The sequence below is a fragment of the Ictalurus furcatus genome, chromosome 6 (genome assembly GCF_023375685.1).
Source record: "Ictalurus furcatus strain D&B chromosome 6, Billie_1.0, whole genome shotgun sequence".
Classification (NCBI taxonomy): Eukaryota; Metazoa; Chordata; class Actinopteri; order Siluriformes; family Ictaluridae; genus Ictalurus; species Ictalurus furcatus.
Genome location: NC_071260.1, coordinates 18,233,337 through 18,258,440, shown reverse-complemented (window position 1 = coordinate 18,258,440; position 25,104 = coordinate 18,233,337). Strand labels below are relative to the sequence as shown.

Below are 25,104 nucleotides of genomic sequence, written 5' to 3'. Positions count from 1 at the left end.
GCCAGGAGGAATGTAAACCACTGCGGCTCTCAAAGGAGCCCTGTGGCAGCTGCGAACATGGGAAGCTCAGAAAGCAGTCAGACATCCGGATCACATAGTCTTTTTATTTGCTGTTTTAAGATCAAATTATTGTTAAGACTTTAATACAGATTTTAGTGCTCTGTTTGATTATCGTAACAGGCCGTACATTCACGTCATGTCAGCTCAGAATGTACTGATGCACTGCCAATGAAGCTGTATTGAAAGCAAATTAACAACACATTTAACTTTATAATAAGGTGACTTTTAAAACGTTCACATCATTGTATTGCTAATGCTGTTATAGTAGATAATGAATTAAAGAAAATCTAGTTGTTATCTCTTTCAGGTTAATTCTCTAGTGACGTGAACAATCAAAGTAACCTTCAATAACACACTCCATTACTTTCAATATAACAAAGGGTAAAATTAGTTGTACTGCATAATCAGTAATTAGAATACTTAAATACTTAAACCATTTCAAATATTGAAAGTGCTTAATACTTTGAGACCGTGGTTTTTTAAAGGTACTATTGGACAATTCTGTGTCATTGCTTTGACCCTCAATAAAGCAGATACATTTAACATTTTTACTATTTTGTATTGTAAGCACGAATTTGATGTAAAATGTCTCACATATATCCAGGGGCATGTAACATAAATAAGTTTTTTTATTTGTCAGCAAAGTAAATTATTATTCTCAACTTGCCTGTCAGTGCAAATATATTGTCTTACAACACCAACCTGCTCAAACATGACAGTACATGAAATATTCAACAAACGATCTCCTGCAGTGCTGTGTCCTCTATATGTGTCAGATCCACACTCAAGATGATGAAATTCTGCATCTGCATACCTCAAAATATCTGTGTTAGAGCGACACTTGGACTCCATACAGTAATCAATCCATTAACACAGCAGGCCTGCAGAGTGAGCTCTGAGTAACACCCTTCCCCTACAAATGTGCTTATGAGTATGGAGGTGCAGCTGTCACACTCCTGTAATACAAGCCCTTATTAGTGTCCATTAGTCTGCCCCGAAACTAATAAGAGATTGTCAAATACATCTAAACTTTCACACAAGCACCACACAAATAGGAGAACATAGAAAAATGGATGGTGCCCTGAGGGGAATCGCTGCTGCATTATCGCTGTTTCGCTACAGAGTAATCAGGGGGATAATGCACAAATCTCCAGTTCCTATAGTACTACAGAAAAATTATGATTTATCTAAAAACAAATGGAGCAAGCACACTCACTCATTCATTCACTTGCTTACTCACTTATTAATTCACTCACTCCATCACTCAGTCTCTCTCATTGTATTGTCATCATCACTTACATTAAAGTAACACAAAGAACCACTTGTCAGGCGCCTGGTTCTACACGCCACAAGTCGGTGATGGGATTGACAAATTGTTTGGAGCAGTCACCTTCAGATGCGTCAAGTTCTTGCCAAACCACAGGCTAGAAAACCGGACAGCAAAAATGCATGACCATGCACAACTATTTCAAATGTATGGTTAGCCCTCAGACATCAGAATTTGTATTTAGTTTCAGTGAAAGAGTTCTTTTGGCTGCTTCTACAGCTCATTCCTTTCATGGGGTAAAATGAGAAAGGGGAAAAAATCGCATATGTTTTCTATGATTTGCATTTGATGAATAATAGATTGGGAGAAAACAATCCCCCCTAAACATGTCAAAGACACTTTCCAAAATGTTTTTCTCTGTTTTTTTTTGTGTGTGTTGTTTTAATCTTGCACAGAGCATTATTATTATTATTATTATTATTATTATTATTATTATTATTATTATTATTGTTGTTGTTGTTTGTTACAGTTATGCTTTACAAAGATGTTTGCATTCAAAAGTACAAATCTTAGTGTTACGATTTCTGACAAGCACAACTAAATACAGTAGTGGAAGATACGTACTTTATCTACATCAAACTAGGATTCCAACATGGCTGTATCCTGGAAGACAACAAACCATAAGGCAAAAAAGGAAGGTTTTATCATAACCCTCTCAGTCTCCAGTCCTGATTTACAGAAGGCAGTGTATGATATCTGGCAGAGTTACAACATGACATGGAGAATAAGGGCTAAATATTACAACTCAGAGGATCCGAAATCTCCTCAGGTTGGAGGCAGTTATGAAGGCAAATAAAAAGTTATTAGGAAATATTTACATCACAATCAGAATTAACAGATATATTTTTTGTTCACTGTGAATATGTTACCATGCAATATTTGACCATTTTGTTCATTGTGAAACCTGCTACCTAACAAACTGTTGCAAATTAAATTTCAGTGTCCTTTTCACTTTGTTCAAAAGTATGCAATGTTTTGCCCTTGAATGCAAGTACATAATTAACAGTTCTATTTAAAATGCCAGGTATTAAATCTCAGTTTATGGACATTTTATGACCAATGCTCTTTAATAATTGCATGACTAATAACAGTAAAACTTAAATAGTGCGCTAATCAAAAACACAAATCTAAAGCATCCAAGTACTCCTTTTTCAAAAACTGAATATGTGCAATGTTAGCCAAAAATCTTTTCATGTTTTCATACAAAGAAATTAATATCAAATATACCTATTTTTCAATAAATGCTCATAGCATCTTCAGCAGTTTCTCAGCATACACAGTTCAGCACATAACATCATCATCAATTGGGCCCACACATCTTCAACTTCAATGGCTCTCAATTAATTCTCACGCATCCATGAACATCGAAAAGTATCACACAGAATTCCAGAACTGAAAAACATCTTGAGGCCCAGTTGGAGAGGAGAAGAGGGATACAGAGCACTTTATGAGCTGTAGTGATTTCTCTTGGGAGCTGGCTTAACTCAAATAATACCACAGACAGGAGTGAATCTCTACATGCCAGCTGCCAACCAATTTATTATCAACTCTCTCAACCACAGCTCCTCTCACAATTATACACGCCAGCCGAAATACATGGTTCAGTATATTTACTCTGAGACAGCTCTCCCTGTAATGAACTTCCATCCTAACATTGACGTTCTTGCTCATTTAACCTTCTGAATCTGGCAAAAGTGCACACTGTCCATACATCTATAATAAATCTTTCAACCAAAAGGAGTGGAGCTATGTAAATCATTTTCCTTTATATCTTCTATATTACATTTATAAAACCAGCAGGGGAGAATAGAGCAACTCACAGGATCCTCTAAGAACACTTTGATACATACACACACACACACACACACACACACACACACACACACACACACACACACCTTTCACCACAAAGTCTTGGATTCCAAGCACACATCTATTCTGTCTCCTGATGAGGTGATACCGAAGAGTGTTTCACAATCTTAACTGCTTCAAGCTGCTCTTTGTGGGCGCCTACACCACAGATCTATCCTCTTCCCCGCTGGACTGAGTGCTCATACTTCTCAGTCTCAACACACACCCACTATGGCTTACAGATCAGAGGTGTGTCTGTATGTATCTCTGTGAGAAAAAAAAAAACAGTTTTGCTCTCCAAGTAGCACACAAGTTTACACATTTAAAAACACAACAAACAAATGAATGAAACTACAACAATAGATGCTGGAATTCATTTAGAGTGCTTGTATATAGTATTGGTGCTAGTACATCATGCTGATGACAGAAACAAAATGGGCCGTGAAATGAAAGACACTGCAAATAGGAAATGAAAGAGGAAAAGAGACTATACCTTGGCAGGTGACTCCTCGGTCCTCATAACCAATGTTACACAAACATTTCCCAATGGGTACCAGCCATTCTCCCTCAGTGCTACAGTACATTTTGGGAGGGTCCTCTTCCTTGGAGTTGTTGACGCAGGAGCCCCTCACCTCCACTAATGACTGAGTGTCCATGGGTACTGTGTCAGGAAAACTGGCCAGGTTCCGCACTGTGAAAGGGCATTTCTTAAAGTACACCCTCACTGACACCAGGGCCACGCAAGCCCCCACATCCTGGAAGGCCAGGTAAAAACCTTTCTTAGTGACTGGACCAACTTCTCGCACTTCGGTGTTGAGTTTAAGAATACGATCCCCCAGGTCCATCTGAGTAAAGCTTTCATCGGCTGCAATGGTGTCTATTTTCGAGAACTGGTGTTCACGGAACTTACTGCCCTGGTCCTCGTCTGTCTCCAGGTAGTGCAAGTTGAAGGTTTCTTTACAGGTTCCCAGCACCAGTGGGATGCTGTTGCAGTCTCTCAGAGTGAACTTGAGCTCCACATATATCTTCTGAGCAGAACTTCGAGGGATCCAGTTGGTTCTCAGCCAGTTGTTCTGGCTGTACTCCATCACATTGCACACCTGGAAGGTCCGAATCGGTGTGTAGTGCTCATCCACACCACTGATCTCTTCCCACTGGGGAAAGCAAAAGGGAACAGGTACGGTTATGACTGTGGAACAGGACTACTAGGGTTCACTCTAATACTAAGCTATGGATATTCACACTGCCAACACAAATATGAATCACCTGAATGGCACAGTAAGATTTAAATGAATATTTATCCTTTTGTTTATAATTAACATGTAACATATAATGAATTGGCCTCACCAGTCTCTGATGTAATGGGAGTGTGAATTTGACTCATTTCATCATGCATAAGTGTTTTACCATAAAGTATATGGTGTTCAAAGTAACATTGTGTCCAGAATTATATAGCCGACAATTGTAACACACACAAGCCAGAATAAGTTGCAGCATATATTAGAAGCTGGACTCTTTTAAATCTCACTCTTGTCCACTCCTGAAGGAATTCTGACCCATCCCACGTACTCCCACAGACACTCTTGATCACTCACTCCTGTTCCAGTTATTTTTGCATGTACCTGCATGCAATATTTTCAAAAGAACTTTGTCAAAATCAATTTGTAATCTAAACTACCAAGATAAAGTATTTACCAAACCCTGTAAATGCACTTACAAGCAAACTGCTGTGTCCAATACACTCCCATTTAATGTGGTCTTTCTTTGTCCACAAACTTCATAACTGACTGCCCTCTCCTACCCACATTACAGTAAAAAAACCCACTCCCACAATGTACACATCTAGTCCTGATGCACACCTCTAGTATGTACAGAGAAATACTGTTTTCTGTTACAAAAACAGAATACTGTCTGGCTTCCCATCAAGTTGCAGTTTTAAAAAGCCCTTGGTAAAGTCAAGTGGGTCATCTTTAATAGTCTTGACCTGTTCATTAGCAGGCAGGACAAGCGTGCCCTCAGACTCAATTGCCTATTTATGTTTCTCCTGTGGCAGTGGTTAATGAAACACCCAGGAAAGCGCATTAAGACAGGTTTATTTTCACATTTGCTGGACCACTATTGGTTATGATGGCTACAGTAGCAGTTTACCAAAATTAGCAGTAGACACTAAATGAATACAGACTTTAAAAAAAAATATATATATCATACCCTGATGTACACTCATTAAAACTTTAAAACTCATGAAAAATTTTATTAAAAATATGGCAACCATGTGGTTGGCACAAAGTCCAAGTTGAGTTAAGTTGCCATAAGTATTAAAAGAGAATAACTTTGTCTTCTGTAGTCCAATCTAAATTTCTTGAGTATGTATCACAATCTGTATCTTTATTACATACTGTAGAGTGTCTACGTTCACAGCCTTTTTAATGAACAGCTGTGCCATCTGTTACTTTTCTCATACCTTTTAAAGAATGGAACCAATGTCAGTTGACTTTTATTAGTTTACTCAGATTCATGGCAGCGCTTCAACTTTTCTAGACTTGTATTTTTGATGATTTACACCTACAAATTATACACACACATTGAATAAGGATAACTCCAATTAAAGAATAACTCCACTGATTATCTGAATACTCTGCTTCATTCTGGACCAAGGTTATAATGTGTTCATTTAAAATAGGCAGCTACAGCTATCCTGGCTCACTGGCCTGTATGGCAGGGTTGGGAGGGTTACTTTAAAAATGTATTGTGTTACAGTTACAAATTACTTCATAAAAAACATAATCAGTAACGTAATCCAAGTATCACAATATGAAAGTAATGTAATCTGATTATTTTTGGATTACTTCAAGGTCACATATTGAAATAAAGTCAAGAGAAAAGCAATATGATCTGAAATACTTTTATGTACAGCTTATTTTAAGCTTAAAACATGTTCAATGTATGGATTAGTTTTAATAAAATACATTTAAAAAAATAATATAAATAATATAAATAAATAAAAGATCACTGTTCCTGATGCGGAAGGGAGAGGGGGCCCTTAATAACATTCAAAACAGTGTCACTATGAATGAAGACTTTAATACACTGAAAAATACACACTACTAGCATCACATAAATAAATATGTGTGTGGATATATATATATATATATATATATATATATATATATATATATATATATATATATATATATATATATATATATTATACGTATTTGACGTTTTTCTACTTATGAATGTCCATGGAATAAAAAAAAAATTAGATGCCACGAATGTACCTTCTGCCATCATTCACACATTTCAATGGCCATGTAATACGAAGTAATGTGATAACATGAAATAAAAAAATGAGCTTATATCCATGGGCATTGTTTCAACTCAGGACAGCTGTCATTTGCTGCTATTGTCAAGCAACTGTTTGACGCTGTAGACAACAGTGATTCGTCTTTGCATGTTTGCTGAGAGTAGGCTAATTGCCTAGAGGCAGGAATTTGGCCAATAGTTGCTGCAAGTCTTTTATAATCAACCGATGTGTGTGAGAAGGTGGGAATTACAGACAGGGATTAAAGCAATGCAAATATGCGCACACATAATGCAGTATTAGACAATAAGCACACCATAATGAAACGAAAGCCGAATCCTGGACATTTTCTCGAATGTAGAAATGCTTTTTAAGGTCCGAAAAAGAGGACATATTGCCACCCTAACAAAACCATTTCGGAGAACAATTTGTGTTAATTTCTACCAATTTAACTTTGTGCATACACCATGAGGTTGCTCATGTGAGCCACGACTATAGCCACGAGAACCAGAAATATAATCATCAGCTGTCTATATTGTGTTATGTCAAAAGATTAATTTCTTTGGTTTTAAATGAATTTTTTTTATCCTGATAGTATTCCCATTTTTTTTACAAAATGTACCTGTAATCTGATTACTCTGTTCTTTTGACATAACTGTAATGGATTACAGTTACCAGTTTTTTGTATCCTGATTATGTAACATCGTTACATGTATTCCATTACTCCCCAAGCCTGCTGTATGGTATATGGGCAGTTTCCTTCAAACTGGAGATTCTGAAGAAGTATTATGACCACAGTTGAATGAAAACTGTTTTTGATGTCATGTGTTTATGAATTTCCAAGCAGACAAAGTGGAATAGTGCTGCAAAGTCAAATACATCACTGGAAAGTTCAAGTGGTGATTTGTCAAAGTAAGTTTCATTCCATGAGGTATTTTTTGAATTGCCTGCTTGTGTTCACTAGCGTAGTTGATGCCCCAAATTGAATCCAGGTGCCTGGGCTGCACTACATTATCATATTGCAGTGAAGGACTGTGTCTAGACCATAAGTGCCAAAGTAAATGAAATATCATATATGATGCATAGATCACACACTTGAAAATAGCAAATTACAGGAACGGTCTCCTGTCATGTATGACATCATCATGGCACAAGCCACCCTCCTATAGCACCCTTCTTTAAACCACCATGATAAGCTGCACTGAGCAACAGTAAATCACTGTACACACATACATCTGTCTGAACATTTCTTTTAACAGGTAATAGTTTTTCAGAGAGTGATTACCTCTGAGATTCAAGCTACAACTTTATACCATGTAGTATCTCTCTAAGCTAAAAAAGGAGACATTATCTCTCTGTTTTGCAACTTAACGCTCAACAGGCAGACTGAAATTGACTGAAGGTTTTTCCAAATATCACTTTACATCAATAATCCCCCTCGAGCAAGGAAAGCAACAAGGAAACATGGGAATCAGCAGTTGGTACATTTGGCAGAATCGTGGCCAACTCCCCCTCTATGTGTGCTCTCACTGTGAAGGCTGACCAACTGTTAAATACTTTTGACTAATAGATGCTCTGGCACTAGTGTGGAAAGAGACAAATTGAAAGAGGGCTTATGTTTCAGAGAGACATAATAAAATTACAGCTTCTTTCGTGTATTGCAGTGAAATTGCATTAGTTAGAAAAGACTAATATATAAGCCCAGATGGTATCAGACATGAATTTGCTTATTCATACAGAAGACAAAATTGAGTCTAGCAAATCCTGCTTTGTCCATTATAATTCTTCTGATGTACAAATTAGAGCACATTTTTCTTCTAAGAGCTGCATTACGCACCTGAGTGCTGAGATGACAGAGAAGATCTACCAAGAGATATCATCTACGATATACAGTATGACACAGACACATCAAATTTACTCTGATACTCACTTTCTGTTAACTGACATCATTCTAATTGCTTCAAATAAAACAAACTGTATAAATTCATATCTAATTTCACAGCATCACTGCCCTAAAAACTGTTGCTTGTTCTGTTTTTTTTTTCTTTTTAGTTTTACAGAATTAATTGTTCTTCTATCCTCCCTTCTGTCAGAATTTCAATTTAGTTCACATCATTCCCACACCAAGGCTGGAACCAACAGTGGCTGCAAATGTTTATCCAGCTAAAATTTCCTACACTCGGCCATCAGGACAACTGTAACCTATCAGTCAATGACTTTTCATTGCTATTTTATGACTGTGGAACCATAACACATTGTACACTGCCCATTTACCCTACCGAGGCCATATGATGTGCTAATCCCAGTTTATATAGCAGCTTTTCTTCACACTTCATACAGCTGGGTGCATTTTTGGTATTCATTTTCAGAGCCCAAAACATGCTGAAATTGTTTGGACTTTCTGTTGATACTATTGTCTTCTTGGAATCATGAACATGGGTCTTGCCTGAATAAGACCCAGAATTACACAGTGAAGTGGAATATGACAATTTCTGCCTAGTTTGTACAGTATATTAGGCTGTAGTGAAGTGGACATTCTGTACTGGCCATGTCTTTGGTTTCCAGCAGATTATATAGTTACTCATTACTTCACATTTTTATTAAATGGAATGGACACTGTTTTTGCAATACACAGACAGTTCTGAGAAGCAGCCCCTTTTGGTTTTGAAGCAAAGTAGGATCTAATTTGCGGCTAGTAGTTCAGAGTTTGCGGTTTAGTTCTTTTACCAAAAAAAACTGATTTTCCACAGAGCAAAAATACTCAATCTATCCACATTTATTTAGACTTCAGGAGGTTGCGTGTTTATGCATTTCAAAATATCCACCATTTTGTGACAAAATGTCCATGTTTTATTTAACCAAATAAAGTTAACCCTCTTACCTCATATGGCCGAAAAACCGGCTTGCTCGTCTTTGATCTATTCCCATAAGGACGAAATACCGGCTTGGTCGTCTATGCCAAATCCCCGTAAGGCCGATATAGCGGTTTTACAGTGTAAACGTTATCCCCGTAAGGCTGGTATACCGGCATTACTCTGCTATGATTCCTTATTTATTTAATTATTATTTTTTGACCCGGAAGGTTGATGACGTCATGACATCACGACGTGATTACGTTATTACGCCGGCATTACGATGAAGCTGATGCAAGCGTGAATATTGGTGTAATAGTAGAAGTGAACTAAAAATGCCAACGCGAAAAGCTAATCGTGTTCCAGCTAAAGTTACACCTACAGTGAACACAGGTACATCTAAAACAGTGAAAAAAAAGAAAACATACACAGTTACACAGGCGAGAGCGAGGATTCTAGATAGTGACAACAGTGAAAGTTCAGGTGATGTTGAAACCGAAACCGATAGTGACCCAAACTCTCCTGATTCAGACCCTGATCCGTCTTCACCTTCAGCATCAACCAGTGCGACTGACACTGCAGGGGTCTGGAGTCATAACGGGACCATTTCTGTGCATTCGTGAAAACACTACCTGCTGGTCTGATTATCACCAGGAACTTGACTTTTGGCGCTAAAATGCATTTATTTATTTATTATTTACTTGAATTTATTCAAAGGCATTGACCACGCTGATGCTCGTATGGTACTTCTAAATGAGTATAAGGATTTTAGCGAGCATTTTTCGTAATTTCTCTAGTTAAGAATTGTGCTCTAAGTTTTGTAAAAACACTGAACTGCTTCATTTTCAAAGTAATATTACACAAATACATTATTAAAAGTTGTTTCAAGGCCTAAAAATGTTAAAATTAAAATGTTGATTTTGGCCCAGGAACTCAGGGTTGGCGTGCTGTTTCTCTGGGGAATATAGGGTTATGGGACATAATACTGTGGGAACTTAGGGGTAAGAGGGTTAATATTTAAAAGCAGTGATAGAGTCGTGCCACTGAGGCATTAAATGACTGCCTAATGTACAATGTTGAGGCATTATCAAAGCCCTAATCTACAGTTCATAATCATGCCCAAAATCTCTTCCCTTCATAGCACAGATGATCTCTATGTCGACACTGAGCTACAAGCCAGGCACTCTGGGTAATCATGGAGCAAAGGCGAAGTAATCCTCCTGCCGCGAGTAATGAATCCCAGACTGAGGCCTGATGCAATTTGGACGAGCCATAATAAACAGAGCTGTGCGTTTAAAAAGTCAACCACGCTGAGCCAATTTATATTTACTGTCCTTATTGGGGAAGGCGGCCACGTGGGGAGCGTCTGATGGGTTTAGCTCCCAATTTGCTTTAACCGGGCCGATTTGTGCTTACACCGACAGAAGGCGGGAAGCCCATCCATCAGTGTCAGTGCTGTGCCGGCACATTACGTGCAATCATTTTTGAGGGCATGGCTCTTAGGGCAAAATGCTTATCACTCAAAACTAGGTAAAAGTCATGAGTAATTATAGTACATTTATCTCAAGGTCTTGATCTTCTGCATTCTCCTTCACCAGTTATGGCAATGCGATGTGCTAAATAAAGGTTACGACATTCACATTCACCTTTATGACTATAAAAAAGATTAATTGTGTCATGCCATCATCTGTACCTGTTCCCTAAACTACTAACAATTAAAACTAACTACAATACCCAAGATCCTCTGCCAAACTCCATGTCAGCTGACAGTCACAGTCAACTATTCCCTTTTCCAATCACCAGACTTCTAATCATGGACACCTGTTTGCAAGTCTTACTCAAGATTCTGTTCTATTACTGAGCCGTTCTCATTGTATGCCTGTTTCTCTGGTTTGACCTTAGCCTGTTTAGTTAATTCCTTGTCAAATATTAGCTATAGTGTTTGCCTGTTTGCCGATAACCCGGCATCTGTCTGTTTACGCGTTGAGATTACCATATGATCCTTTTGGTTTGTCTGTTTCCATTAGCTGTAATAAAATCCAAACCTGTACCTGTGTTCTCCTGTCTTTGTCTACCTTAAATATGCTCCAAATTTATTAGTTGTAAATTTAGTAATAAATAAGTAGTATTATTTTCTCCACCAAATAAGGTCTTTACATGAAGCACATATTATCTTAAAATCAATCTATTCCCTTTTAGTCAACCATCTACATAAGAAGGACAGTCTAGCCTATATTTTACAGTGCCAACAATAAAAAGAGCAAGCGGAAACCAGATTTGGCAGCTATATGGAGAAAATTACTGGATTACCTACGGCAAGTGCCAAGAAGTAATTTTAACACTTAATAAAGTTTAATAATGGTTGGATTAAGTAGCCCCTGGGGCCAATTCACAGTAAGATAAATAAACACGGTTGTTACTGGGCACTTTGGGTTTTGAGAATAGAAATAAATTATTTATTTTAAACACCCTGAACACTGTCTTTAGGTCTCCTATTTCCCAAAGCCTCAACAAAATTATATTCTTATTTTACCAAAAGTAAAGAACCTCAAGATAAAAAAAAAAGTTTAAATATTGAATAGTACTACTGTATGTCATTTCTGTTCTTCCTCACTAAGAGTTATGGTTAACATGGACATACATACCCCATGTGGTGGATATGATATCCATCCCAGCTCCCCTTGGCTTGCTTTGGAATCCAACAGGTTAACTGCATGGAAAGAGAAAGAAAGAGAAAAAAAATGAATGACTATCCCTCGTTAGCCTCTATTATCCTCCCACCAGCCCCCTGGGAGGCATGTACATTCTGACCAACAGAGTATTTATTCAGCTGGACTACTCTTATGAGATGATCAAATTAAACAAACAGTGCAAGCTTCTTCTCTCAGTAGATCAGGCTCATCATCCAAATGACTGTGGTGGGTGCAGCCACTGGGGAAACAGGGAAATACCCACATCAGTCGGACTGTTCGATTTCAATCCTTGCCCTGCTGCCGGGAAGAGGCTGCCAATGGGCGATGGTGTCTCACATGTCCATATCTACTACACTGTTTCTTTGTATGACGCACTGTTTTTCACTGATCTTTAAGCAGAGCACATCCAGCAAGCACTGTCTGAATGAAATCCAATATCCAAAAATGTGTGTAATGTAAGCTGTGAAAAGATTATGAGGAGACTAGTTCTACGGACAGGCTGCATGCATGCACAGTCAAGCTGAGAGAATGTGAGATTTTATATATATATATTATATATATATATATATATATATATATATATATATATATAAAATATGAAAATGCAATTCACAAACAAAACGAAAGGAGGATTTTTTATTATTTGACTCCTCAAAGAGGAGTGTGAATCGGACAAAATGGCTGTCTATAAAGCACAAGCGCTATAATGCACTATGTAGTTCTTTAGGGAATTAGAAGACAGAGGAGGTGAGTGTATACAAAAACATTGTTATACTCCACTCCTGACAAGCTTTTAACATTTTTCAATCTGTGTTCTACTCAGCTTGACTGAATGCAGCTCAAAAAGAACAAAGACTGCTTAAATATGCAATAAATGCATAATTGTAGTTGCCATGTGGGACGTTCAGCAGGGTGCCTGTGACTCACCCTCTCTGATGCACTGTCCAGTAAATGTTTATCCAAAACAAATGACATGTACAACTCAAAATGTCAAGTGACTTGATTGGTAAAATATGCTTAATTAGCTGATTTTCATCATATAAAGATCTGACAGCAATTACAGATAGGTCATATAAGTCAGCAAACTTTCAAATACAACAAATACCAAATCCACATAAAATAGGAGAGTGACTGGTACAAATATTTTGAGTCATACCATTTATATCTAGAATTAAATGGAGAGAAAGGGGCGGTCGATTGATAGAATCCAATACACCATTCTACAAATGGGACCACACCTACTAAAACAGCTGGCTGTTCCCATACAGCAGACAATTTCCTATTAACTGTAATGAAGATATCTGCTTGTGTCCGGTAATGGCAGCTGACATCCAGCTCCATTGGTTCCAATTTAACTTTCTCAATGAGCCGAGCCAACGTCTCAAATTGAGCCGACCAGGGGAATTTGAGAACAGAAAATTAGATGGCTATACTGGTGAAGTGAATTCTTTAGCTGCAGGAGCAGGAAATCTCAGCCAAAGACACCACCCTCCCAACACCAAGAAATAGGGGTACATCATGCATACTCTCTCAGCTCAATACTAAAATGCCAGCTTATTAATACATTATCCACTGCTTGTCCATAGGAATAAACAACGACAGGCAAAACAGATACAATCAATACATGACAGAGACAGTAATCTAGGATCACAACCACAGTCTCTCCGTGAGCATCCGCTGTCCTGATAAATCATCCCTGCACCAGTAACTATTGTCTTCATCAGCACATTGCATGTTTATTGAACACATCAGCAGAATGGAGAAAAAACACAACGGCTTGTTTCATTCTCTATCTATCACGTGACAGCCCACAAGTGCATACAATATCCTATTTGTCAAATATTTACAGTATCAAGGACAAGTTTTTACTGTACAGTAAACACAGCAGTACATTACCACTCAGAATAAAAACAAAAATGTTTATAATCAGAAGGAGGTTGATGAGACGTTCATACAGCTTTTTTCATCATTCAGCTAACCTTCACCTTTCTTGATTAGCTAATTAAATCTGTTATTAAATTAAGATGGGAATCGGGTGGTGCAACACGTAAGAAGTGGAGTCCAAGGAGATGAGGCATGCTGAGGCTTGGCTTTATTAAAAGCTGATTGTACGTGTACGTGTGTGTGTGTGTGTGTGTGTGTGTGTGTGTGAGAGAGAGAGAGAGAGAGAGAGAGAGAGAGAGAACACATGGAGAAACTGAGGATTGATTTCATAGATTTTTAAAAAGGAATGTAACACAGATTAAGTTAGCTAAGTCCCAAAGAGCCTCTCCTGATTAGTGAACAATGTTTAAACTTCACTTGAAAACCAATGCCCTCTCAAAAACAAACAAATACAAATAAACACAAAAACAAACAAATGTGTGTTGTGATCCTATTTATGGTGGCTATAAAAGCTGGAATAGCTGTACAATGTTATATTCCTTATATAATTGTTTCACTCAGTTCCTCAGGTGAAACTTCAGAAATTTGAGATAAAACATCACAGTACTTTCCAAAATATTCAAATAAACATATAGAATATTAAGACAATAAGTCAACACAACCTACAGTGGTGTAGTGAAGTATTAATCTGCAGAGTATGAATAATTCAGCTCTGTCTGCATGTGTCTTCTGCTCCAGCCTCTGTGCAGCTTTTCCCTCAATCAGTTCCCTGTGAGCACCGAGCAGTCTCTGCCCGCACAACACCGCCAGCCCGAGCACATTGCTGGCCCCAAATACACAATTTTTACCATGAGCACATGTGTAAGCAGATTTTCTGCACCTCTGAAATGTACCACCACTCACAAAACATTGCTTTCAGTAAGAGCAAAAAGCACCTCCGCACCCTGAACCTGCCAAAATGACACTCTGTCTAAAAATACAGAAGGCATTCAGATGGCAAAGGATGGCCCAGTAAACACTAAAATGGAGGTAATTTGTGTGATGTGCTATAAAAAACTTTGATTAGAGCATAAATGTCTGGAATTAGAGAACTTTCAAGAATTTTTTAAAACATCGACATGAAATGCTTCCCTCCGAATCACAGTCTTTAAACAGGAATATTATTTCAGACAAGCTATCCAACATATACTGAACTATCCGACCTTCAGTTATGCAGCATAAGAATAAGCATAAGCATAAGAATAAGCATAAGTCCTATAGCTTTGTCTGAGTTGCCCAGACCTGACTTCACAGGGTCTGCTAAATGGCAGCAAAATTAATACACTTCTTTAAACAAAAGTATGTTTCACTAGGCAGTATGCCCAGATTAAAGAAAAGATAAAACATATCCTCACATTTAGAATCTCTGAGGTGTTTATTATGTAGGAAAAGATCAATATAGCATGAGACCTAATGGTTATCCTGGAACTAATTATAAAAAAAATAATAATGCCAACGTTTTTCAAAATAATCTTCAAAAGAGACACTATAAGGACTATATGTTTTTTTTAAAGTGAACCTAAAATGTCATTATTTCCCATGCAAAGTCTGAAACACATGAAAATTTTGTGTTTGTAAAAAAAAAAAAAAGTTAAATATCTATAAATAATCAGGAAAAATGTCACATGAAAAGAAATATTATATTTTCCAATAAGCAAAAACATATGGTATAGAACTAATACATTTATTTATCTGTCTTAATTGAGTCCAGATGGTAAAATGTTTAGGACTGTGTATTGTGCACCTAAAAATAAAGTACGCTTCTAGAGTTTAAGCATAATATTGTGATAAAGTACGGGGTGTCCCCAAATTCTCATAGGGGAAATGAATTTTTTTTTTTTAGCAAAATGTCTTCCAAAATGTTTCATACTTAGTGTAGTGTATATTACAACATTGCTATTATATCTTATTATTGCTTAGTGTAGTGTATATTAATATTGCTATTATATCTTACAAGTTAATGAGACATTTTAAAGAAAAAATGTTACAACAACAACAATAAAAATTATAATTATTATTATTATTATTATTATTATTATTATTATTACTACTACTACTACTACTACTACTGTTACTAATGCTATAGAAAAATAACTTAGTGTACCTAGTACCTACCTAGTACCTAGTGTATTAGGCGTTCATGTTTAGGCTTGTTTTTAGCCGTGTATAGAGCAGAGCAGGCCTGGAACCCCAGATGTCTTATTTAATAGGAACCAAACTAACGCGCAGTTATAGCTGGGCCTGTAGCGTCTATCAAACCCTGGTAAATGTCTTCATGCCATTTTTAATCTGTTAGCCTATTATGAAAAACTTTCTTGTTAATGAGCGGTAATTAGAATAATCTGTGTAGACTAGAGTCTGTGTAAGCTGGGGTTTACACAGCTTTATCGCTTTATATACACTTTCTTGATGGCTTTTTTTCTGGATCGTATGATCGCTTCCAGCTCCAAGTCTCTGCATTGTGAACAGCAAGAGAGAAAGTGTACCAATCATACACACTACTTATACAAAGCAACCTCAAACGTTCTGAGAATGCCACTATCACCTTATGGTCGGTCCCTTATTATTATTATTTTAATTTTTATGTCACTTCATAAATCACACACTGATATGAGTTGAACGCTCCAACCTCACTTCTAACTATAGGCTAACTGGTGCTATAATCTGTTATCTTCTAAACTGTTATATTGCTCTAATGAAGAAAATACGGCAAAATGTATAAAGTAGCCTGATCCTGCTGCAACAACAAAATAATAAAACAGAAGCTTCTAATTTACTGCTATGATAAGATACAATTACAAAAAAAGAAATTCAGACTGCCGGCTAAATCACAAAATTATGATTTTTATAATATGGGTCATCCTGAACTGGGCCTTAAACTACAAAGGCAACCAGCAAAGGCACAAAATGGTCTATGGGAGATTTTACAGTTTGACATAGCCTAAAAGCAATTTTAAAAATTATTCTACATTCTCACCGTAAACTTTAGGCCCAATTAAGAGAGTGAAAAGCCGAGAAAAAGAAAAGCCACTTTCCTCTAAATATATATCTATATCTCTATAAACGTGTAGCGTATAAACGCAGCTCTATACTGACACTCACTGGTGAGAAACCTGCGCTTAGAGCGCCTTTAGCCCACTATCACAGGTTAAACCTGATCTAATCTAACGAAATGCAGAAAAATGCATGATTATTTCACGCAGAGAGAGAGAGAGGGAGAGAGAGAGAGAGAGAGAGAGAGAGAGAGAGAGAGAATGAAAGTTTTGTAGTTTTGTTGCATATAACTTTTAAAAAGTCACTCCGAAGCTACACTCCGAGCTTCTTCAATTCAATGGATAATATTTAATAATATTCTTTTCAATTAGTCACACCGCACATATTATTATTTTTTCATAATGTGCTCCTTCTGCTGTTTTTAGTTGTGGTTGTTTATTATGACCACTTAATTCACGTACTTGTAGAAAAAGAAAGAAAGAAATAAAGAAAAATAAAACGTTGCAAGTTTGGAAGTAGGTGTTAAACATTCAAACAAAGTACATTTGCAAAAAGTTAACACTACACACCTACACTGCTCCATAACCCAATTATGGAGATTTGTTTATTTCAGTGACACAGTGGCACATACACTGCTTCATCAACTGGATTAAATTCCATCAAAACTCTTATACCATGTAAAATCGTATACCATTTCAAAGACCTCTTATTATTCTAAAACCTATATTTCGGTGGAAATAACTACTGGCAAATAAAACACCATTTTAGCTGCGCGTGGATGCATTTTACTTTAGATTTTTTCAATGATTAAAAAAAATATATATATATATATATATATATATATATATATATATATATATATATATATATATATATAATCTTGTAGTGAGGTTGACGCACTTACAGTACACGGTCCCGACACAATATCGCAGAATCATCCTTTGACCTTTAACTCTTGATAGTTACCACAACTCACTTTACACTTAATTTACTATTTTCACGTTAATCACCTATTATTCGTGGAAATTCAGCAAATCCCGCTTTTCTTTTCTTTTTTATCTGAGATGCGTTCAGACTAAGTTAAATTAGGATTTAAGTTGTAAAAGAAAGAAAGACATGTCACGCCCTGACCCCAAATCGCATTTAAATGGAAACTTTGAAAACTGACTAATTCGTGAAGTAAAATAAACACAGACATGGCATAGGGGTTTTTCACCTTGCTTTCAGTATAAGTTTGGAAGAACACAAACATGTATAAACATGTCTGAAGTGTTTTCACATTTGAAGTAGGCTACAATAAGAATAACATATAGCCAAATAATCTAAGAGTGTACAGTATATACAGGCCTATTAACAGGCTGGGAGTTTATAGCAGCTCGCAGGACAGTCTCCTGGTCCATGTGAAAACAACAAGCTATTGGACGATGTCTATTCCCATAAACTGAATGTTTTCAAGCTGATTAAAAACAACACAAAGTTAAAAAAAAAAAAAAAAAAAAAAGAGTGATAGATTATAGCTATTACTAACTACGCGCCGAGAAATTTGTCTTAATGAGTCATCAATATGAAGTTATATGATAAGTTATATGAAACTATGAAGTCAAAAGTGTCCTGTGTTAATACATGGAATACGAAATGACCCGAGTTGACTATAAAGTAGACCAAATAAAGCAAAACTGACTAAATGACAAGCTGGCAGAGAATTCTGCTTCACTCATAACCCGCGTTTATTTCACAGTCAAGGACAGGGACAGCAACTGAACAGCCGAATGACTACTACGGAAATATGTAAGTGTTTCAAGTAAAGCGTCTGTCACATGCAATGAGTCTGGACGACCTAAAAAAAAACTTTGACATGCCGCGGACAATACTGCGGAGTCCGTGAGGCGCGAGCGGAGAGTCAAGCTTATTCCATCTCGCGCCTCTCATTCTCCGCGTTTGCTTACCTTCATTGGACGGATAAACGATGAATTCGGCGCAGGAAACGAGCATGAAGAGAAGGAGCAGAAGGGTTAGGAAGCGCGTGCAACCCATGACGGCAGTTGAGCGGGCAAGGAAAGGTACATAACTCCATGAAGCATGCCACCGACGTGAGTGAGCTCTCCGCCGCTGAGCCAGTTACCATTCTCGGCGCGAGCGCTGATGTCAAGTTTGACACCGGAGACAAGGAGGAGTCTGCGCGCGCGCTCCCTCACCCTCCGCACTTCCGCTGGGTCCTACACCAACCACCACGCTGTTTTCACACCTAACACCTCCACACAGGTAAACACAAGAGTGACGTAAACTCAGTGATTATTTAGCATGTAATTATCGCTGCATACGCTGTCATGGTAACATTTTGGCTTTTATATGAGAACCCACCTCGCGCCTCTGCACACGAGAGGCTATGCTACAGCTCTCACTGTTGTAGGATTTATATATTCCACTTAACAAGTTCACCACCCGTCTAACTCGGCAAAGCTGCAGTATTCCGCCACTGCCATACAAACACAAGCAATAATGTTATATGTGAATTCCATACAGTTGTAAGCAGATGCTATGTGAAAACTATAGCCTATTGTAATGTGATTAAACCTGAGAGAAACAATGCATAGTTAAAGCCTTGTGTAGATCATGCAACTGCATTCATATTCTGTGCCAATGTAGAGAACCCTGCATTTTTACAGAACAGTTGTGAATCGGTGTATTTATTATTGTAAATAATAATGTAAGCTACTCAGTTTGATTTACGTGAGGTAATGAAACAACATTTAGCTATAATTTCTGTTCTCTGGCTGTACCTCACCAGTCACTTGAATTAGCACTTATTTATTCTTTATCAGTTCTTATTCTATATCAGTTCTTCTCTTGCTATACTAATCTCCCCCTATCAGGGTTTTAGCTTAGGCTCTGACCTAGTGAACTAGCACGAGGATATGTTTTTAATAAGAGACTACAAAGCACTTATGTAAGTTGCTCTGGTTAATGTATGCTAAATGCTGCCAAAGTAAATGTAAATGTAAACAATGCATTATATAACATTTCACATCTGTTTCACTGATTTCTTTTTAGAATAAATATTAAACATACAAAAATGTATCATAAAATTATTATTATAATTTTTTTTTACGAAAACGTCCTGTGCCACATCTAATAGGCTCACAGAAATTCATTTATTCATATATTTTTTTTTTTTTTAAATTTGCAAATAGATTTCTGTGAAAGGGTTGGCTGTAAAATCAGTAAAACATTCTTGGAAATGTTTAATGTTTACATATAATTTACAACCAGTCAGAACGATTATAAAATACACATATTTTAGTTAGAAATCTGGTGGTTTTTGTGTGGGCTCTGCACAGTGCTACATTTTATTTCTAGTCACCTAATTATTCTTTTTTCTTTGCCAAAAGTATATCAATTTATAGTCTTAGGGAAAAAAATACTTTTCAGAATGGTTTTTTGGTCACTACATATGGGACAGTGATGATCTGGATTATTTGTAATAATGATTTTAAAAGTTGCCAGGAAGAAAATCAGTTTGGAATCCAGTGGCTGAATGACAAGTTAGGCAGTGAGCTTTGGAGCATGAATATTATCGACAAACCTGGGTCTGGTCCCAGGCAGCCAGAGGGGACATTCCCACACAATGAGCCCAAAATCAGCCAGTATTATTTCACATCACATTCCTCATCCAAAAGTACTAGATTCGTGGAGCATGAGTCCAAATACAACAATCTGTTCAGCAAGTAAACATGACTGGCACATGATTTAGTGAAGAAAAGTTAAACAAGGAGGCAAACCATCAATAATGGCAGTTAAAAGAAGGAAAACAACATTTGGTTACTTCTGATGGCATTGAGGTTTTGTGTGGAGGCATAAATTTCCTCAGACTGTCATGTATGGCTCTTATTACAGTGTGTGAACAGTAAATGGAATTACTTATGTTGATCACATTATATTCAAGACTCCAACAAGCAGTGCAACATTTAGATATGTTTACATAATTCAATCCCTGACTAATAACCACCCATATGATTGCAATTCATTTCTAACAAGCATCCATTCCCTTGTAGCAAAGTTGCATTGATTTTTTTAAGTACTCTTGGCCCTAAACATTTTATAATAGAGACATTAAGACATGGTGCTGTAACTGTTTTAGGAAAACCTCTTTTCCATCTTATCCTTTTGTGGATTCACATATTTGTAATGTTATGCTGTGCTCACAGTGCCAGACTTGTTTCGATGCCAACCCTCCACCATCTGCTCTTGCATTATGCCAATCGGAGTTTGGAATGGCACCTCTGTCTCGCCAGCCAACATAACAGTTGCATTGCAGTTATTCTGGTGTAAATTATTACATGGGCCACAACCATCTCTTCATTAACCATGGCTCTCATTATTCAGCCGATCCATTATTCCATATGGTGAATCATTACTTCCGTATAATAAAGACCCACTACTTAAAAATAAATGCTTCAATTACACTGGTAGGGGTGGATTCTATGTATAAACTGCATGTATAAACTTAGTTGCAATAAGATACACCATAATATATTGACACTTAACTAATTCTTTCATAATGATGAATTAATACCTACATTAATCCTTAGTGCACTAGGAAATAATGAAGCGTCATATATGAGTAGCCATTAATAATAGTAATAGTTAAGTATTACCATCTTGTTAACTCATTCTGTTAATTACTATCATGACTTATGCAGTACATAATTGTAAACGATGTAGGTTAACTGATTTGAAATTATTCGCTATAATATAGTGTGTAATACAGCAAACCCAATTCTTAACTAAAGCATAACACATGATCTTTTATAATAGAGTACTATAACACAGCTTTACACAATTCTAAGTTAGGCTTTAACAAGTACTTTTATCAGCATATGCCTCAGTTATTTCTTTGAATGTGTTTGAGTGGATCAACCTCCTGCGAGATCATCACCATACCCATATTTAAAACATCGCACAAACAAAGTGGTGTGATTTGGATCATGTGGTCTCAAAGCAACTTGTTAGTGGTGTTGGCTTTAGGTTGCAAATTGCGAAGTTGTCCCAAGTTATCTAAGAAGCCTAAATTTTTTATTAACTTACACTGTGTACAAAAAGATAACTGATCTTTAAAAAAATTTTTATGATACTAATGAACAGAATAAGTTAGTATAAGGTATTAAAAGATGATTTAGCAAATGCCATTATAAATGGTTACTCATATATGAGTCACAAATAATGACTCATTATTTCCTGATGCATTAAGGACTTTATCATTGTGAAAGCATTGGTTAATTGGTACTATATTGCTTACTTGTGAACTATATGAAAGTATTAACGAATAAACTATTATCTAGATTCTTTTTTAAATAATTAAACATGGTAATTGTGAGAGTGGTGTTTTTAGTTGCATTTTTACTCATGTATTGTTTCCATTCTTTTTAATGTTACATAATAGACTACAGGACTCCAGGAGGCAAGGGATCCCACAGACACTTCAATAAGTACTTCAATTTTATATACTATGGTAGCCCATGGGGTTGTAGTTCTCTGGCTTGCTACAATTAGATGACACACATCATTCATCACATGAGTGGTTTTGGTATTTTGATTTTCACATATATTGTTTCATATTAATATGTAAACTGTGCAAAAAGTACAGAAAATTAGATTATGATTTTTTTTCTTAAAAAAAAAAAAAAAAAAAGATAATTTTCCCATCCTTGTAATGCATTCTGGACATACAGCTTACCTGACTGTATGACATTTCCAATGATATTTTCACTGCTTACAGATTTTATTAATCTAGTAATTGAATAATTACATTATGCTAATAGGAAAGATTTTTGAAGCTAGCATCTTACAATATGGCAGCATTTAGATTAATTGTTATTTAAATGTTTAAAAGCTTAAAAGTGCCATCAGAAAGAATCACAAACAGTCAGAGCAGTCATGATAATGTAAAATGTTCATTATATACAAGATACAACATACAGCAACTCTGTTACTAGTCTTTGTCTAAAACTGTGATACTGAATTGTGCCGTATATAACTCTGAGTCTGTGGGTGTCTGTGACTAATCTGCTATACCGATAAAATTATGATAAAAGCCTTGCATCATGCAAGTGACTTGCCAGGGCGGCATCTGGTCAAAATCAGAGAATTATCCCTTACCAATTCATTAATCAGAGCCCTTAATTATAGCTGACTGAATTACCATCATACAATGCAATGAAAAAGGCCAAGAATGCCAAGAGAGAAAAACCAGATAGTAACCAGTCTTCCAGATTTCAATTACACATTACAGCATCACTATGATTACTCTATTGATGATTGCATTTACTGAGCTATATTCCAACCACACTGTGCATACAATGCAAATTATTGAGGATAAGAAGTTAATTGAAATGTCTGTTTTCTTTGACTTGGTAATATGTATTATTTCACATGAAATAGCCCTATGCAAAGCCACTTTGCAGGTCAATTATTAAGAAAACAGAGACCCTCCTAAGCAATTAGCTGTGTCTACTCTTCATTTACAGCTGAATGTAATAATTGCACATTTAATTAGACTTACATCCCTGGCACACAGTACTTTAAGAGACTTAATTGGTGTTCCTGACTGGGGGTTACTAGACCTTTAAAGTTTAAACCGCAGAGACCTACATCTAATGATGCACTATAAATGCAGTAGAAATGTGCATGCAGACATAGGCCTACACACACACACACACACACACACACACACACTCACACACACACACGCACACACACACATGAACACTTCAATAGTGTCAGATATTACTGATAAAAAATCCTTCCCTCGCACTTAATCGACCAAAGCCATTTGTCAAGTAGGCAATCATTGTGCTCAGTTGAAAGTAATCTTATCAACTACTAATAGAACGCTGACAGACAAGATCCATGATTACAGACTGTCTGTTTGACGGCATTTGCATTTATTAAGCTTGACTCATGGGTGGGTGCAGTACTGCTCTGAAGCATTGTTTGAGCTCGAGAGACACCCAAAACTTGCATTGCTGACAGCAAAGCTCAGCACGTTCCCTTTTTTCAGTCTCTTCCTGAGAAGCCGCAGAGTTTTCTCTAAATATAACTGAGCATTCTCAGCTCAATCAGAGGCCAAGGGAAGAGGAGCCCTTGAAAACCTACAAAGCAGAATTAATTACAACAGAGCAGCATCTGCATATTCAAGGGGACCTTTGCTAAAACTGTAGATTTAAGGGGGTAATTAACTGAAAACAATGTAATTACAGCTGTCTTGTCATTCCCATGACTGGGCCGAGCTGTGCTACTGTAGAGTTCCTTAAGGTTGATGGGCATCTCAGACCAGGTACAACTCCCCCACCACAATCCTCTAACAAGAAAAAATCTAACAAATTCTGGAAATTCCAGTTTATTAGTACTTTTATTGCTGCATAGCATAGATTTGGTTTTTCAATTATTGGTAAGGAGTTTACGGTTCATTACTACACTATGCACAGTGGGATGCACTGAATGATGTCATGATATACATGACATACTTTAGTTCCTCTATATTTGAGACATGTTTGGGAGCAAAGCACCAGGCCTCAAATACTCAAATACTTGATAACACAATGATTGCATGTTAATGCTGGAAACATTTACTTTGGTCCTACTTCTTGGCTCACAAGAGTGCAGCAGCCACAAATAATTCAGGCTGCACTCACTAATAATCACACAGACTATTGTGTTTGTGCATATGTTAGGGAATCTGGATTTTAAGGCATTGCAGATTTGAGTCCCTGCAGAGAAATCTCTGGCACTTGGACAAATATTATAGAGGCCACTCAACGGCTATGTTTTTTGACAGAGAGGAGATTACCATTATTTATCTACATTACCACATTAGCTTATGTCTCCCTCGTCATCACCCTTTAGGGGGTTCCTACTCTTACAGCCTGCAAAATACAACACAATAAACAAAGTTATGGAGTGTCACCTTGGGTTATTTTCTCTTATGTGATATGAGAAATATAGACAGAGAAAAACTTCACAGGCATAGTGCTTCAGATCACTCAAAAAATACAACAACAACCTTCTTATCACAAAGAGTATTTGATGATTTCATTACTGAATTTG

The 25,104-nt window shown here is 36.8% G+C and overlaps 1 protein-coding gene across 1 annotated transcript in view; it reads right to left on the bottom strand.

Annotated features, from left to right (window-relative positions):
- epha3 (eph receptor A3) overlaps positions 1-19,831 on the bottom strand; it is an 87,724-nt gene extending 67,893 nt beyond the window's left edge. Inside the window, exons 1-3 of the mRNA XM_053626856.1 lie at positions 18,948-19,831; positions 12,037-12,101; positions 3,732-4,392 (exon numbers count right to left, since the gene is read on the bottom strand). Coding sequence (XP_053482831.1) covers positions 3,732-4,392; positions 12,037-12,101; positions 18,948-19,035 — 814 coding nt within the window. The 5' untranslated portion in view covers positions 19,036-19,831. The remainder of the gene's footprint in view (positions 1-3,731; positions 4,393-12,036; positions 12,102-18,947) is intronic.
- Positions 19,832-25,104: the final 5,273 nt, after the last annotated feature.